A 16,549-nucleotide genomic window follows, 5' to 3' on the forward strand; every position below is an offset into this window, starting at 1 on the left:
GTTAATATGGCGGGTGTAACTTAATTTAGTTATAATTACGTTCTAGAGAAGGTACATTTGTTTTGAGCGAGGTACTAAATAGTACATTTTTAGTAAGAGCTATAATTTAATTCGCGATGGTACACCCGCCATTTTGACTCACATCCACCGAAATAGAAAGCGACCGCTTCATATAGATATAGATATAGATATAGAAATAGGTATAGAAATAAAAATAGATATAGATACAGAAAGGCATATTACCTGATATTGTTGATATTCCGAGATGAGGTCCGCCATGTTGCTGGCAGCTTCCGTAAACTCCATTTCATCCATACCCTCCCCCGTGTACCAGTGAAGGAACGCCTAACATCAACTTAACAATCTTACTAATATAAAAAATGTGAAAGTTTAGATGGATGTTTGTTAGAGTTTGTAGCTTAAACTGCTGAACGGATCTCGATGAAATTTGGTAAAGATATGGAATATAGTCTGGAGGAATACATAGGCTACTCGATTTTGTTTTTTTCCATCCGAATGAAGTCGCGGGCGGAAGCTAGTATTATAATATAAATACGAAAGTTTAGTTGATGATGTTTAGGATGATGGATGTGATTTCGATGAAATTTGGTAAAGATATAGAGTATACTCTGGAATAACATAGGCTACTCGCATTTGGTTTCTTGAATTCCACGCAGACGGAGTCGCGGGCGGAAGCTTAAGCCTAAACTATACAGATCTCGAATACATAGACTTTTATTAATACGCAAACAGAATCGCAGTCGAAAACTAGTTTTAATAAATCAGTGATAGGAAAATTAATTTGGTTAATAAATTAATAAGTATAGAATAGCTGATGCTCGCGACTTCTTCCGCGTAAAATTAAAAAAAGTAGTAATAACATAGCCTTTGTTACTCACAGATAAATTACCTTTATAATGGTAAAAGAATTATTAAAATCGGCCCAGTAGTTTTTGCGTGATTCAAATACATACAAAAATCCAAGGACTGAGGACTGAGCGACTGAGCGACTGAGCGTCTGAGCGTCTGAGCGACTGAGCGACTGAGCGACTGAGAAACTGAGCTACTGAGCGAACGAGGGACTGAGCGACTCAGCGACTGAGCGACTGAGCAACTGAGCGACTGAGCGACTGAGAGCCTGACTGACAGAGACTGAGGGCTGCCTCACTCCTTGCAAAGACTTTTATAAAACTACCCATTACTACTTCCGTTTCTAATATTTTGTAACAGTATAGATATAGATTATTAAACTCACCCGTCTTCTAAACATTGCTGTAAACTGTTCAGATATACGTTTAAATATCTCTTGTATTGCTGTTGAGTTGCCAATAAAGGTCGCTGACATTTTCAATCCTCTAGGAGCGACATCGCATACAGATACCTTTAAATTATTAGGTATCCATTCCACGAAATAACTAAAATACACCTTTTTATATTAAAATCTTAATAATAAATATATCCTATATCAGTGTGGGATAAATTATCTTTCTAATGGAAAAAGAGTTGAAATCGATCAAGTAGTTTTTGAGTTTATTCGTTACATGTTATATTGTACATTTAAAATATTGTGTTATCTACAAAACGGCTTAATGGATCTCGATGAAAGTGAATGATAATAATTTGAACATAATCTGGAAGAACACATAACTTTCAAACGTTTTTTACTAAAACTCCCTTACTAATCATTCATTAAAAAACATCCTCACTAGAACTCCCCTTTAGTCAGCAATTAAAACCTTTTTCAATAAAACTCCCCCAATAAAATACCTGCCCATCAACCCCCCCCCCCTCCCCATATTTATCCCCCTCATATTTTTTAATATCATACCTGTAGTTACCCTCCATTATACCTATAGTTACCCGCCCCCCCTTTATACCTGGCGTTACCCCTTATTATACCTATAGTTACCCCCCCTTTTGCACTTGGAGTTACCCCCCTCCTGAACCCCTTTATACCTCGTTTCCCCCCCTATTACCTTGAGTTTTTATTCTGTATCGCGAGTATCTGATCGTCAACTTCCCTCATAGACATGTGACCTCTGAACATAGTGGCCACTGTGAGGTATCGTCCGTGGCGCGGGTCGCACGCAGTCATCATGTTCCCCGGGTTGAACATCTGTACCACGGATATTGTTTTTATTGTCTAAAGCAGTGGTTCCCAAAGTCTATATTGACCCCTAGGGGTCTGACAACCTGCAGGGGGTCTATGACAACCTGCAGGAGGCATAACAACGTCTACGTCAGCGAAGAAAAATTTGGGGTTCCATGAAATGAAAATGGGGGTCCACGATAGTAACTCAACATATACACTGATAGTACCTATTTACTTACATCATACTATCTTATATCAAAACATATACATTATTTTCAGTAGTTTTCATTTAAATTCAATTAATAAATGTATGAATTAACATGTGTTTCTTTAAGTTTGTAACATTAACTTCACTACAGTTAGAAATATACAGGAAATCAATATCAGGTAAGTAGGGGGTCTACACAACACGGAAAAACATGCCAAGGGGTCTACGACACAACAAAGTTTGGGGAACTCTGGTCTAACGTAACATGCAATTGATGTACTTTTTTTTGTTTATTTAGTTTTATTTTCGTATAATATATGTAGTACAATAACATAATCATACTTTTTTCTACATTGTATGGACCCTTTTACTGATAAAAGCCTCCAATAACAATGCAGGTTTTGTAAATTTCTTTTTGTCTCAAAAAAATATATTTTAGTATGTTTTTTGATATGGCATAAGATTTTGAGACATAAACACATTTTTTCAGTGTTATATCCACTTAAATATACGATGGCTTATAGTTTGAAATTAAAACATTTATTAATACTTTAATAAATAAATATAAATAAACACTTGGGGAAACTACAGTTTGATAGCGCCTTTTTTGCTTAGATGTTTATTTAAAGAAAATAACGGCATTTTTAGTTAAATTAAAATAGCTCTATTTTTAGTCAAATGAAATTAGCGCCATCTTTTGGATGGTGTACAACACAAACTTTCAAATAGTTAAGTAAAGCGCCATCTTTTGGATAATGCCAGTTAACTTACAAAACACTAACAAAAATACTAAAAGCGCACGCACACCTTTGACTAAATAATCGCAAAAAATTTTTCTCAGCCTTCAACTGTTTAGTTGCACGACTAAACATCGAGTAGTGTAGCTCCATATTAGCTCAAAGGAATCAAAGCGAGACTAAACAGTTGTGCGTAGTTCAGTCAAAGGTGTGTAGTGTTTTGTGAATTGACTGGTATTATCCAAGAGATGGCGCTTTACTAAACTATATAAAAGTTTGTATTATTTATCATCCAAAAGATGGCGCTATTTTCATTTAAGTAAAAATTACGTTATTTCCTTAGAGATCACGATAGTGTAAGTAAAACTGACCTGACTCATGAGTTCAGGTACCGTCTGTGCTCGGTAATTAAACGAGTTACGAGCCGTCAGCGGAGCGAAACCTGGGCAAATAGACATTATTCTGATTACAAAGGAAAATTATTGAAAAGCTAGCGAAAGTGACGTTACCATCAAGAACTAGAAAAAGGAGTAGGCAGGGCCTTTCACCCCCCAGGAGTAGGAAAAGATACAAAATAGATATCATATAAACTATAGTGAAAATATCAGAAATTCAAAAACTACACAAAAACTTCAGGCGGTTTTAATTTAAAAAAATAGGCAAGTTATTACAAGCATTGTCGTCAATAAAAATGAAGTCAATTACCTTAAAGTTTTTTTAATTTCGCGAGAAAGAAGTAGCGGCCAAAAGCAAAGAATTTCATTAACTTACCCGGCATAAAGAAATGTAGTCGAGGGAACGGGACCATGTTGACAGCCAACTTTCTTAGATCTGCGTTCAATTGTCCCGGGAAACGCAGACAAGTTGTTACACCCGACATCGTCAGCTAAAAATATAACCCTTTCTATACCAATATAAAAAAAAACGTAAACACAGTTTTTTTATATAGTCAGAAAACACAAGATAGTTTTAAATAATTCATTTTTTAAAAAGCCTTACACTTATGACACGTTACAGGCTATATATTTTCTCTCGAGTAGATTGTAAAAAAAAATTGAGAGAAAGGGACAAAAATTACAAGCTAATAAAATCAAAGAAGCAAGATGTTAACAATAAAAAAAAACCTTCATTGTAATTTGAGCTTTAAAATTTAGGCATTTACAGTTAAATTTACGAAACAATAGTAAAAAAACAATATTAAGAATAGTGCCATCTAGTAAAACTTACATTAAACTGTGACACATTTTAAAACAGCGCCATCTATCGTTGCTTACCGATATCAGATGATTCAAATCCCCGTAGCTCGGACTGGCCAGTCGCAGCGTTCTGAAGCAGATGTTATAGAGCGCTTCGTTGTCGATACAAAATGTCATATCCGTGTTCTCTACCAGTTGATGTACAGATAACGTCGCGTTATACGGCTCTAGGACCACTTCGCTCACCTACATTATATTACCCTTTATTTATTTCTATGTATATCTATACTAATATAATGGAGCGTAAACACACTACTTTGTGGCGTAGATCACAGCATATCTTACTAATATTATAAATGCGAAAGTTTAGATGGATGTTTGTTAGAGTTTGTAGCCTAAACTGCTGAACGGATCACGATGAAAATTGGAACTGACGTGGATTTTAATCTGGAAGAACACATAGGCTACTTACATTTGGTTTTTTTAGTTCCGCACGCACGGAGTCACAGGCGAAAGCTAGTACTAATATAATAAAGTCAATCACAGTCACAGCATATTTTTGAATAATTCTTTCTTTAATAAAAAGCCCTACACTTACACGATTTAGGCTATATATTTACTCGCCATTAAACTGAGGGGGTAAATATTTAGGATAAAAACCCTAATATGGGAAAGAGACCATAAGTTGCTGCCAACATCAAGGAAGCAAGATTGCCAAGGTGTGTGATGTCATGTCATTTTGACATTTGCCAAAAAATGTAAACAACAAAATAAAGATTTTATAATATCACGCGGATGAAGCCGCACAGGAACAGCTTGTTTATAATATTTATATGACACGAAGTCGCGGGCAAAAGCTAGACATAAAAAACGTAGTTTACTCACCTTAGGAGAAGGTACCACACTGAAAGTATTCATTATTCTATCGGGATACTCTTCTCGTATTTTACTCAACAATAACGTTCCCAAACCTGACCCAGTCCCTCCCCCTAAGGAGTGCGTCAACTGGAAACCTAATAAAAACTACTAAAGTCACTTTGCCAAATTTAACTCCAAAAAACTCAAAAACTACTCAATCCATTAGACTTTGGGCAATTCATTTTAATAATTCTATTTATTTAACTAATATTATAAATTCAAAAGATTAGATGGATGTGTATTTTAAACTGCTGAACGGACTAGACTACTTTTGTTTTTTTTTTTGTCATCCAAAACGGAGTCGCGGGCGAAAGCTAGTCATAATGTGGTTTTTAACAATTCATCAATAGTGTGAAAATTTCTTCAAGTCAAATGCTGCATATTCCCCTATATATTTTTGTCTTGTTGAGTAGTTTTTGAGTTTATTTAGGCAATTATATCATACCTTGCAGGCAATCACAACCTTCTGCCTCCTTCCTTATAACGTCAAGCACGGAGTCTACTAACTCCGCGCCCTCCGTATAGTGTCCCTTTGCCCAATTGTTACCTATGACAAATTATACTAATATTATTAATACGAAAGTTTATATGTATGTTAGTCTGTATCCTAAACTGCTTAATGGATCTCGATGATTGTAATACATGTAAAGAATAGTCTGAACACGTAGGAAATTAAGAGTCTGTCTGGCTGGAGGCTCAGATAGCTTAAAAATGACGTCACTGTCATAAGGAATCACATATTTTATATCTTGGATTATCAGACAATTTACAATTTGGTGGGACAGGCCCTAAGTCTGTACTAATATTATAAAGAGGAAAAATACTATTTTTAAGTTTTTTGTATGTATTGAAATAACTAAAAAAGTAGTGGGCCGATTTCAAAAACTATTGCACTATTAAAAAGCTGTATTATCTGTAATATAGGCTATATTAGTACTATTTTTAAATAAACGCGGGCGAAGTCGCGTGAAACAGGTAACTTACCAGCACCGCTCTGTCCAAACACGAAGTTGTCAGGTCTGAACAGTTGTCCATAAGGACCGGAACGCACGGCGTCCATAGTGCCTGGCTCTAAATCCACTAATACGGCTCGAGGGACATATTTGCCTATAGGAATAGTAGAGTCAAATCTTACTAATATTATAAATGTGAAAGTTTAGATGCATGTTTGTGAGTATATAGTCTAAAATGTTGAACGGATCTCGATAAAAGGCACAGATGTGGAGGAAGAGCACATAAACTTTTTTTACACAGGCGGAGTCGCAGTTGAAACCTAGTGTAAAATAAACCACATTTTACGTCAAGTTCAATGAATTGATCAAAACGCCATCTAATGGCCTTTTAAAACATTAAAGTCTTCCGAATTTATTAGATTAAAGATGGCGTCAAATATTTTGAGTGTAATTCTTATGCGATAAGATGCTTTAAAATTCAACCGGTTTTTTGTAGAATTTTGATTATAAAAATCAAGCATTAATTGATAAAACTCTTTTACCTTTTAAAAGTTAACAAAAGTATTGTTTGGAGATTTAGCTACTGACCGCTAGATGGCGCTTACTTCTAATTTTAGTACGAATATATTTAATTACTTTACCTGAAGATGCTTCATTATAATAAACATTGATTCTCTCTTGCTGTAGTTGATTCTCCCCATTATAATATCCAGAAGGATCGACGCCATGCTCATCTGATATTATCTCCCAGAACTGGAATATTACATAACCAACATTATAATTATTTTGTGAACTTTCTCACAACCTTCAAAATGTCAATGCCCTCAAGATTAACAGAGCGTGAAGTAAAACTGAGTCAAAAGTACTACAAATTATTCATACAATTGTGCTCGAACTTTAAAACATTTCTCATGTACATTTTACAGTATTCAAATGTTGTTTATTAAATACGATAAAAATAATGTTGTACGTAATTTGACATTTATTAGCGCGGGAAAGATAATGGTAATTGCTTGTAATACATAAATTAATTTAAAAAATGTAACGTTATATTACGCATACAAAATAAATAAATTGATTGATTTAATGCTTTTTAATTAATTGTTTTAAATAATTTGATATTTTTAACATACGCGGGAACAATGACATTAGCAAAAATTTTTTTTTTCTGCATATAAGGCACACGCAACCCTATCCAATAGGACGAGATCTGTCAACCGCAACCACAAACTATTTTTAGATTGAAAACCTGACATCCGGGCATTTCAAGTTTCCTTTTTTTACTAAAGTTGTTGTGCCATAAATTCTTGTCTCAACGTTTTTTTTTTTTGTTTTCTATAATTAAATTAATAAATCAAGTAAAGAAAATACTTAGGTACAGTATAATTCTGATTTTCGGAATTACATAATTAGTAATTTTCTAAATATGATCACATTTGTAAATTAGTGTAACGGAATTTAATAAGAATAATATTCTCATATTTCATTTTTCTTAATTTAATTTTTATGAAACAAGTCTCCCTAAATTATTACAAATAAAACATTAAAGTATAAACACCTAAGGTTAATTTAATAGCAAAATTTCTTTTACATATCGACAATAAAATTAATTAAAACATGAGATACGTCGAGTTAACTATCATTTATTTGGCAATTAATGTACTTAATTGCGAAAAATAAAAACGGATGTTAAAAGAATTAATTCAAAAATTGTAAGTTTAAAAGAAAACCTTTGATCCAATCTGATTTCCGCACTGGCCAGCTTGTACGTGCACTATTTCACGCATTTTAAAACAATAAAACAATCACTGAACAGATAAAAAAATATTTTAAAAATGAACGTTAACACATAATTCTCAAACAAGAAATGCTAACAACCAGCACAATCTTTATCGGAATTTATCAATATTATCAACCCATTCGTAGTACTGCCCGGCTAATACTGATAAAAAATGTATAACAACAGTCCCTTGACCTACCAATGCTGTGGAAATATTGAAGAGTACAGGTCAATTAATAATGGTTGATTTAACAATTGAAAAAGTGTGATTTAATCGGTTACGTGTTTGTTATTTGATAAATATTTAGGTGTGTCATTATTCCTTTATTACTAGGTATTGTAATTCGAAGATTATCGACCCATTGTCTCCATTGTTAAGAAATTATATTTTGCCAGACAAAAGAAGTAATTTCAAGAACAGCAAAACAATATAATGGCACAGCTTTTATTTTATATCAGAGTTTTAAATAACTTTGATAAAAGTTTTGTTTTTTATTTTTAAATAAGATAAGTATTATAAGAGATGCATTAAAAAACTCACATTTCTATTTAATTGGACACGTCGTATCACTGTTTTTAATCAGTTTTAATTTATAATTTTTTATATCAGTTTCATTCTTTTGAATTTCGGTGTATTTGCAAACTTATAAAAAATTCGATACTCCTTTTTTTTACATAATATAATTTAATTATTCAATTTGTACAAAAATTTAAGTTTACGGACGAAAATTGTCAGACGCTGGCAATTTGACAATGACGTTTAGAGATTGTTTATAAATTTTATACGAGATTATTTTAAATTTATTTTAATTTTATAATGATTTAGCTTTTATTAATGTAAACTGTAAATAGTAATTTTAAAATTTTAGTTTAGTTATCGATAATGATATCTCCACAGTTATAACATCGATTCGACTAGAAAAATGAAATTAATAAGCATTATACTCACAATTTTACTCTGTTTATGTGCAATTATTGGAGATTATATCGTATTTAAATCAAAATACTCTGAATCACAAGTATTCCGTGCTTTTTCCGACAGCAGTGTTCATGCAATCATCGGTTTAATATCTGCAATATTATTTTTCACTTACGATGTCGGATTGACTATACAAGCACGCTTTTATAATGCAGCATTTTGTACAATACTCTCATCTTTAATAGATATTGATCATTTTATTGCTGCAAGATCTTTTAAATTAAAGGTATTACTTACATTTCAACCTGAAGGCCCAGCTTTAGTCCCTTTTTATTATAAGCTGGAATATGAGCAAGCGGCCACCTGAATAAGCCAAAATGGCATAGCGACGGCTGCCCATAGAAATATACAATAGTGGATGCATTGCCTACCCTTAATGAACGAGGTGACCCACATAAAGATGCTGTTTCCCCTTCCTAAGCTTCACCTCCACCGTCAAGGGGAGAATGTGGATTTGATAGTGATGGAGACTCATAGAAAGGGGAAACATCCTCTTAATGTGTGTCTCCTTCAATTAAGGGTAGGCAATGGATCCATTGAGTATGTCTATGAGTAGTGGTTGCTACACCATTTTGGCGGATTCAGGTGGCCGCTTGCTCGTTTGTCACCTTATGATTTTAAAAAACCCTTCATCTTTTTATCAGCATTTTCTACTTCTTGACTTCTAATTGTTTATTTTTTTCTTTCAGGATGCTACAAATTTAAAACAAAGAGGTATCTTCCATTGTACCACATTTTGGTTGATTTTTACTTTATTATTATTAATATATACTCATATTACTAAAAGAACAAATATATATACTTTGACGTATATGGCTGTAATTGCATATTCAACACATCTTATACGAGATGCAAATCGTAGAGGTCTCTGGTTATACCCTTTTGGGCATACCTATCCTATAAATAAATATATTTATTTGATACTAATATGTGTGTTACCGAAATTATTTGCATATTCATATGTTTATTGTAAACCAACTTTTAAAAATGTAATGTATGATTCATTAGTTTAAAATCCTATGGGCAATAGAAATGGTTGGTTACCTTATCTGACAGTGACATTTTTAAGCTATCTAAGTCTATCGGTGATGGGATAGTGAGAGTCAAAATGGCGGGTGTACCATAGCCAATAATTATAGTACAGAGTCCCAAAAACCCCCGAACTGCCCGGTAAAATAAAACTTCAGTATCGGGTGAATGAGCCAACTTTGTTTGTCGCTTGTCGCAAGTATTTTTTTTTATAACATAAGGTGGCAAACAAGCAAATGGCCACCTGAATGCACCGAAATGGAAAGCGACCGCTGCCCATGAACATCCGCAATTGCAGATGCGTTGCCTACTCTTCATTGACGAAGGGAGACGCACATAAACAGGATATTTCCCCTTCCTATGCAACTCCTCCACCGTCAAATCCAATTTAAACAGTACAGCGCCATCTAGTGATAATATTATACAACTAAATTTATTTTCAATTTGCTTTCCAATACATAAACACCAAATACTAAAAAATGTACCTAAAATGTACTATTTAGTAACTTAATTTCGTTCTAGAGAAGGTACTATTTTCTTTGACCGAGGTACTAATTAGTACATTTTAGGTACATTTCTTTAGTAAGTGGTATAATTTAATTCGGTATGGTACACCTGACATTTTGACTCTCACATGATAGGTCTTAAAAGTTGTAAAATACTCTATATTACTGTACCCCATCTTTTTGTAATATTCCCATCACAAAAAGGATAGAAAACACTGGTCTATATATTTTCTTATAAAATAAAATGCATGATTTTTTTTTTAGTGTTTATTTTAAACCAGTCATTTACAAGTTTTTAAAATATCACTAATAAAATATAGCCTATGTTACTTACAGATAAATTACCTTTCTGATGGTGAAAGAATTTTTAAAATTGTCCCAGTAGTTTTTGAGTTATTTCAATACATACAAAAATACAAAGTTTTCCTCTTTATAATATTAGTATAGATATAAATGCAAAGTTTAGATGTATGTTAGTTTGTATTCTAAACTGAACGGATCTTGATTTGTAACATATAGATAGTCTGGAAAACATATGATACTTATGTCTTTTTAATTCCAAGTCGCGGGCGAAATGAAAGTGCTGGTTTCATGTTAAAAAAACTAGTGTAGCTCTAAATTTAAAAATTGTTAATATATAAATGTTTTGAATGTTATGTTAAAAAAATTATGAATCCCATTTTTGTTGTTTTTATATTGTTTAATGTATACTGTATGTGACTATAAAGGAAGAGGAAGACCGAAGAAAGATGGATTGTGTGAAGGAGGATATGCTTAAAAAAGGAGTGGATTCAGATATGGCTGATAGAGATGTATGAAGCAGCATACTGTGTCGACCCTCCGTAAAGGATAAGGGCAAGTAAATGATGAATGTATACTGTGATGTTTATTCTATTATGAAAGAAATAAAAATCATGTTTTGGTAATAATTGGTAGTTTTTATTTATCACAACTTACATTAGCTTGAATATTTGAGATACAACTAGAAAGTACTCTACAAATTGTCGAATAGTACATCGACTCAATGTTTAAACACTTGGCTTGTAATCTACAGGTCTTTGGTTCGAATCCCAATAGCAATGTGATCTCGAATTTCATCTATACATATAATAAAATTGGAGTGTTTGTTATAAAAGAAAAATTCCAGATATCAGGAAGATGATGTATTTACGTTGGTGATAACGAAAATCGCATTAGAAAATTGTCTGTCTGTCCGCAAGCCGCGTTAGTTCCGGGTAATCTCCGAAACGGCTTTGCCGATTTCGAGCGAACTTTCACCGAAGGGTAGCTGATATGGATAGGCATATAGGCAACTGTTTTTATCTTAATATTGCGTAGATGAAGTCGCGAGCAACAGATAGTTTGTACATAACATTGTTTAACAGTGGTAGAGCCCGCTTTAACATCTTAGCACTGCAGGGCACGCCCCCAGTAATACCACGACCACACAGACAGGCGTGAAGAGGAAGCAATTCCGCTTACAATATGATGAGTGGTGGCGGAGGCCTGATTTAAGTCCCTTTCCCTTTCCACCCTTTTCTTAATAGGAAAGGATGGGAAGGAAAAGCGGATTTAACAGTGGAGGAGACGCATAGGAAGGGGAAATGTCCTCTTTATGTGCGTCTCCTCCGTCAATTAAGATTAGGCAATGCATTTACAATTGCGGATGTCTATGGGCAGTCGCTTCGCTATTTCGGCGGTTTCAAGGTGGTTTCTTCGTTTGCCACTTTGTTATATAAAAAAAAAAAACAATTTACCCGACGTGTAGGTGAAGGAAAAGATATGTGTGAAGTGAATTGACTGTCCTAACTTAGGGTAGGCTCCGAGCCTTAGTGGGGATGTATAGGTGATGATTTTATAGTTGCGGCCAAACAACACTTTCTATCCATTGTATATAGCTTGAAACTCTCGTGTATACAGCTGGTTGTTCCCGCTGACCACATCTACCACCGAAAGATGTGACCCCCATCACGTAAAATATACAAGCATTATTAACATCTTCCACTTGTAAGGGAGATCCTGAATCACCCTGCAGGAGAAAATTCACCCTTCTATACATAAAATTTAAATATATTTTTTATTTTTAACGATTTTTTAACGCGCGTTAAAAAAGCGCCCGGAGGAATATCGACTGAATCGATGTTTAAGTGTCATTCGATTATTAGAATATAAACGCGCGTTAAAAAAACGTTGAAATAGAAAAAAATATTTACATGTTTTTGTTCATATAAGTTATTTCATTTCTTACTAATACATTAGAACCTCGATAAGTTAAAGTCCAAGGGAAACACAAAATATTTTAAGTTACAGAGGTTTTAAGTTATCAAGGGTCTATGTTGTAGAGGTTTTGGGCTCTGATGGGAAGGGAACATATTATTTTTTGAAGTTATAGAGGTTTTTAACTTACCAAGGTTTGAGTTATCCAGGTTCTACTGTACCCATAAATGCGAAAGTTTGGATGGATGGATGTTGCGTATCATCAAAACGGCTAAACGGATTTTGATGAAATTTGTCACAGATGAACATAGGCTGCCTAACGATTTTAACATTTTTAAGTCTATTAACAGTGGTAGTGCCCGCTTTAACATATTAGCACTGCAGGGCCGGCACGCCCCCAGTAATACGACCACACAGAAGACAGGCGTGAAGTGGAGGCAATTCCGTGTTTCGTCTGATGAGTGTGGTGCCGGAGGCCTATTTTAAGTCCCTTTCTCTTTCCCGCACTTTTCTTGTAAGGAGAGGATGGGAAGGGGAAGTGGATTTGACGGAGGAGGAGATACATAGGAAGGGGAAATATCCTCTTTATGTGCGTCTCCTCCTCTGTCGGATAAGGATCTGCAATTACGGATGTCTATGGGCAGCGGCCTCTTCGCCGCTTCAGGCCGCTTGCTCGTTTGCCACCTTATGTTATAAATAATAATAATAATAATAATTTTATGTTTTCGTGTATCCATACCTGACAAGTGTCTTTACCGCCGCGTATTTCTCCCGCGCATATCTGCGTTTCCGAAAATCCTTGCCACAGTCTATTTCTAGTATTTCTTAATAAACCATCGCAATTATTATTATCAAGTAATGTTAGAGACACTTTTTGTAGATCATTTGATGGCTGGTTTTTATCTAAAATTATTATATTATAAATTAGCTGTTGCTCTCGACTTCATCCGCGTGAAATTAAAAAAACATAGCCAAATCTATACTAATATTAAGAGGATAGATTTGCATTTTTGTACGTATTGAAATAACTCAAAAACTACTGGGTCGATTTTAAAAAATAAAGGTAATTTATCTGCGAGTAACATAGGCTATAGTTTTTTTTTATAACACACGGACGTAGTCGTAAGCAACTGCTGGTATCATAAAGAGAAAAGATTTTTATTTTTGTATGTATTGAAATAACTCAAAAACTACTGGGCCTATTTTAAAAATTCTTCCACCGTTTGAAAGGTAATTTATCTGTGAGTAATATAGGCTAGATTTTTTAATTCCACGCGGACGGAGTCGCGAGAAACAAGTATATAAATATTAAATACTAGAATATTCTACTTACGTGGGTCAGTAGTACCCCAGCCGGTCGCAAAGGCGACAGTGTAAGGTCCAAAGTCAGCACCCGACCATAGACATGCAGGTCTAATAGAACTGTCAATGTCAACATCCGCTGCCAACTCTAGAATAGCTATGTCATGATATTTCATAGGCGACTTGTATTCTGGATGTATATGGATAGTTTTTATTGGCACCTGAATCAGATAAAAATAATAAAAAAAAAGAAATCTGACTGATTAAATCTATATACACGAGTAGCTTTCGCCCGCGACTCCGTCCGCGTGAAATTAAAAAAAAAATAAAACATAGCCTTTGTTTCTGACAACGTAGCTTTTTAATGGTGTTTTGGTGTGTGGTGATAAAAACCCTAATGTGTGAAAGAGACCATAAGTTACTGCCAACATTAAGAAAGCAATATTGCCAAATTTTGTCATGTCATGTCATTTTGACATTTGCTATTGATAATTTGACAAATGTAAACATTATAGTGTCTGAATAATTTAGATTAGTTTGACAATTCATTTCAAATTTAGTAGGGATGGGTTGTGTAAAATCAGTCATGAATCTTATCGATTTTCGATTTTTATTCTTATAGAAGTTGGAATCGATAGATTAATAGTAATAATAAACTTATGAATAAAAAAAAACATATCGTCGAATTGAGTACCTCCTTCTTTTGGGAAGTCGGTCAAAAACACTGTTTTCTCAAATTAATAATGACCTGCGGAACCATTACAAGTAATGACAGTAAATAAATGTTTATTACTACTACAGCCGTACGTAATCGAATTGGATTTCGCTATTATTTCTGTCATCGCTAAATTCTCTGCACTATAATCAATACTAGAATTGTCCTTTAAATTAGTTAATAAGAAAATAATAATTTTAGTTGAGTTCGATAATTATTTAAACCGAATATCGATAGTTCATAATTGTTCGCTGCGTGTTTCGTCACTACGATACCTGTCTATTAAGTAAGCATTTGCTTTCATACAAATTGAATTCGATACTTCATATGCGTCATTTATCAAACTAATCTATCTTATTTAGACACACTATAAAATAAAATTTTCATAATTTCATGCGGATGAAGCCGCACGGGAACAGCTAGGTAATAATAAAAACACTGACGTCTATAGGGTTTGCGCCGTCTTGCACTGAGGGGTCCAAATTGAGGTCCCCTAACCTTACAATAGCTGGAATGGGGTCTTTAGCGAGGGGATTTCTGGAACAATGTCCTGCAGTTAAAACATGCTTCGTACTAATAAGAGAACCCCCACAACTAAATTTATATTGGTCATCAAAGTTAACCCAACCTATTGCTGCCTGAAAAAAAAATAAAGAAAAATTACGCGCACGAAAAACGTTACCTTTTTAATAGACAAAAAAATCATCATATTTATATGTTTTTAGATAATAAATTCATTTCTCATATCATATAATATAAATATTTTAAATGCGAAAGTTACGAAAGATGTTTGTTAGCGTTTGTAGCCTAAACGATTGAACGGATCTCCATGAAATTTGGCACAGGTTTAGAGCATAGTCTGGAAGAACACATAGGCTACTTTTTATCCCGGGAATAGTTACGGTTCCCGTGGGATTCGTTAATTTAGTTTTTTAATGTTTACTCGATCATTCTGCAACGGTTCAACATATCTCATTGAAATTTGGCACGGATGTAAAACAAAGTCTGGAGTACACATGGGATAAAGTCTGGGCCTGTCCCAAATTGTAAATTGTCTGATAACAATCCAACGTGTAAAATATTTGATGGAAATATCGGATTCTGTTCCCTTAATAGTATTATTTAAGGCTGTCTGAGCCTCTATCAGCCAGTGGTGGGACAGGCCCTTAGTCTCGTATTTCTCGTTAGACAAATCAATCCAATGGCAAAAGAAACTGGCTTTCGCGCCACTCTGTCTGCATAAGAAGATAGCTTACATGTACTTCCAGACTATACAAACATCAAGATCCCTTCAGGTTAGTCTGCACTCAACAAACATCTAAACACATTTATGGTAAGAATTGTCAGATAATTTCTGACAATAAATTTCGTCAGAAGTTTCAAATACCTACCATATGTGGAAACTCCCCTAAATTCGCATTCTCGCCGCCAACAACCAGTTCTATGTGAGAATGCAGGCAATAAGATGTCGAAACAGAGTTTGGCTTCTCGCCCGGAACAAGAGGCGTATAAACCACGTTTTGTGTCACAATACGACTATACTCTTCACATTCTAAAAACAAGTATAAAAAGATTTTAATTACCTAGATAAAATATTATCTACTGGTTTTCGCCCGCGACTCCGTCCGCGTGGAATTGAAAAAAACAAAAGTGAATAGCCTATGCGTTCTTCCAGACTTTCATCTACATCTATGCTAAATTTCATGAAATTCCGTTCAGCAGTATAGGCTACAAACTCTAACAAACATCCATCTAAACTTTTACATTTATAATATTAGTAAGAAGTAAGATAGCAGATACTGAATATATTTAAGATTATTGCATACAAAAACAAAATGCACTAAAAACAAAACAAAATACACCAAAAACAAAATATTCTCAAAAAAACAGTACACTAAAAAGTAACGAAATAATTCC

General features: G+C 34.1%; 3 protein-coding genes across 3 annotated transcripts in view; 1 reads left to right on the forward strand and 2 right to left on the reverse strand.

Annotated features, from left to right (window-relative positions):
* LOC106105948 (tubulin beta chain-like) overlaps positions 1-8,061 on the reverse strand; it is an 8,918-nt gene extending 857 nt beyond the window's left edge. The window contains exons 1-11 of the mRNA XM_013286453.1: positions 7,835-8,061; positions 6,746-6,857; positions 6,136-6,258; positions 5,597-5,698; positions 5,119-5,246; positions 4,312-4,479; positions 3,809-3,923; positions 3,409-3,479; positions 1,977-2,116; positions 1,256-1,415; positions 244-345 (exon numbers count right to left, since the gene is read on the reverse strand). Of these exons, the coding sequence (XP_013141907.1) occupies positions 244-345; positions 1,256-1,415; positions 1,977-2,116; positions 3,409-3,479; positions 3,809-3,923; positions 4,312-4,479; positions 5,119-5,246; positions 5,597-5,698; positions 6,136-6,258; positions 6,746-6,857; positions 7,835-7,891 (1,278 nt within the window). The 5' untranslated portion in view covers positions 7,892-8,061. The remainder of the gene's footprint in view (positions 1-243; positions 346-1,255; positions 1,416-1,976; positions 2,117-3,408; positions 3,480-3,808; positions 3,924-4,311; positions 4,480-5,118; positions 5,247-5,596; positions 5,699-6,135; positions 6,259-6,745; positions 6,858-7,834) is intronic.
* A 652-nt stretch (positions 8,062-8,713) lies between these two features.
* On the forward strand, positions 8,714-10,164 carry LOC106105898 (transmembrane protein C5orf28). Its single transcript, XM_013286354.1, has 2 exons — positions 8,714-9,089; positions 9,553-10,164. Exons 1-2 carry the CDS (start codon positions 8,808-8,810, stop codon positions 9,874-9,876), a joined length of 606 nt encoding a protein of 201 aa, XP_013141808.1. The 5' UTR covers positions 8,714-8,807; the 3' UTR covers positions 9,877-10,164.
* Positions 10,165-12,015: 1,851 nt separating this feature from the next.
* LOC106106000 (venom protease-like) overlaps positions 12,016-16,549 on the reverse strand; it is an 11,567-nt gene continuing 7,033 nt past the window's right edge. Inside the window, exons 6-10 of the mRNA XM_013286522.1 lie at positions 16,024-16,184; positions 15,076-15,270; positions 13,949-14,138; positions 13,355-13,518; positions 12,016-12,427 (exon numbers count right to left, since the gene is read on the reverse strand). Coding sequence (XP_013141976.1) covers positions 12,254-12,427; positions 13,355-13,518; positions 13,949-14,138; positions 15,076-15,270; positions 16,024-16,184 — 884 coding nt within the window. The 3' untranslated portion in view covers positions 12,016-12,253. The remainder of the gene's footprint in view (positions 12,428-13,354; positions 13,519-13,948; positions 14,139-15,075; positions 15,271-16,023; positions 16,185-16,549) is intronic.

Source organism: Papilio polytes, unplaced genomic scaffold, assembly GCF_000836215.1.
Source record: "Papilio polytes unplaced genomic scaffold, Ppol_1.0 DF822622.1, whole genome shotgun sequence".
NCBI lineage: Eukaryota > Metazoa > Arthropoda > Insecta > Lepidoptera > Papilionidae > Papilio > Papilio polytes.

Bases quoted from the DNA above. Each gene is read 5' to 3' on its own strand.
- LOC106105898 (XM_013286354.1), top strand. From the start codon at position 8,808: ATGAAATTAATAAGCATTATACTCACAATTTTACTCTGTTTATGTGCA. The intron at 9,090-9,552 runs GTATTACTTACA...TTTTTCTTTCAG, and splicing joins CAAGATCTTTTAAATTAAAG to GATGCTACAAATTTAAAACA.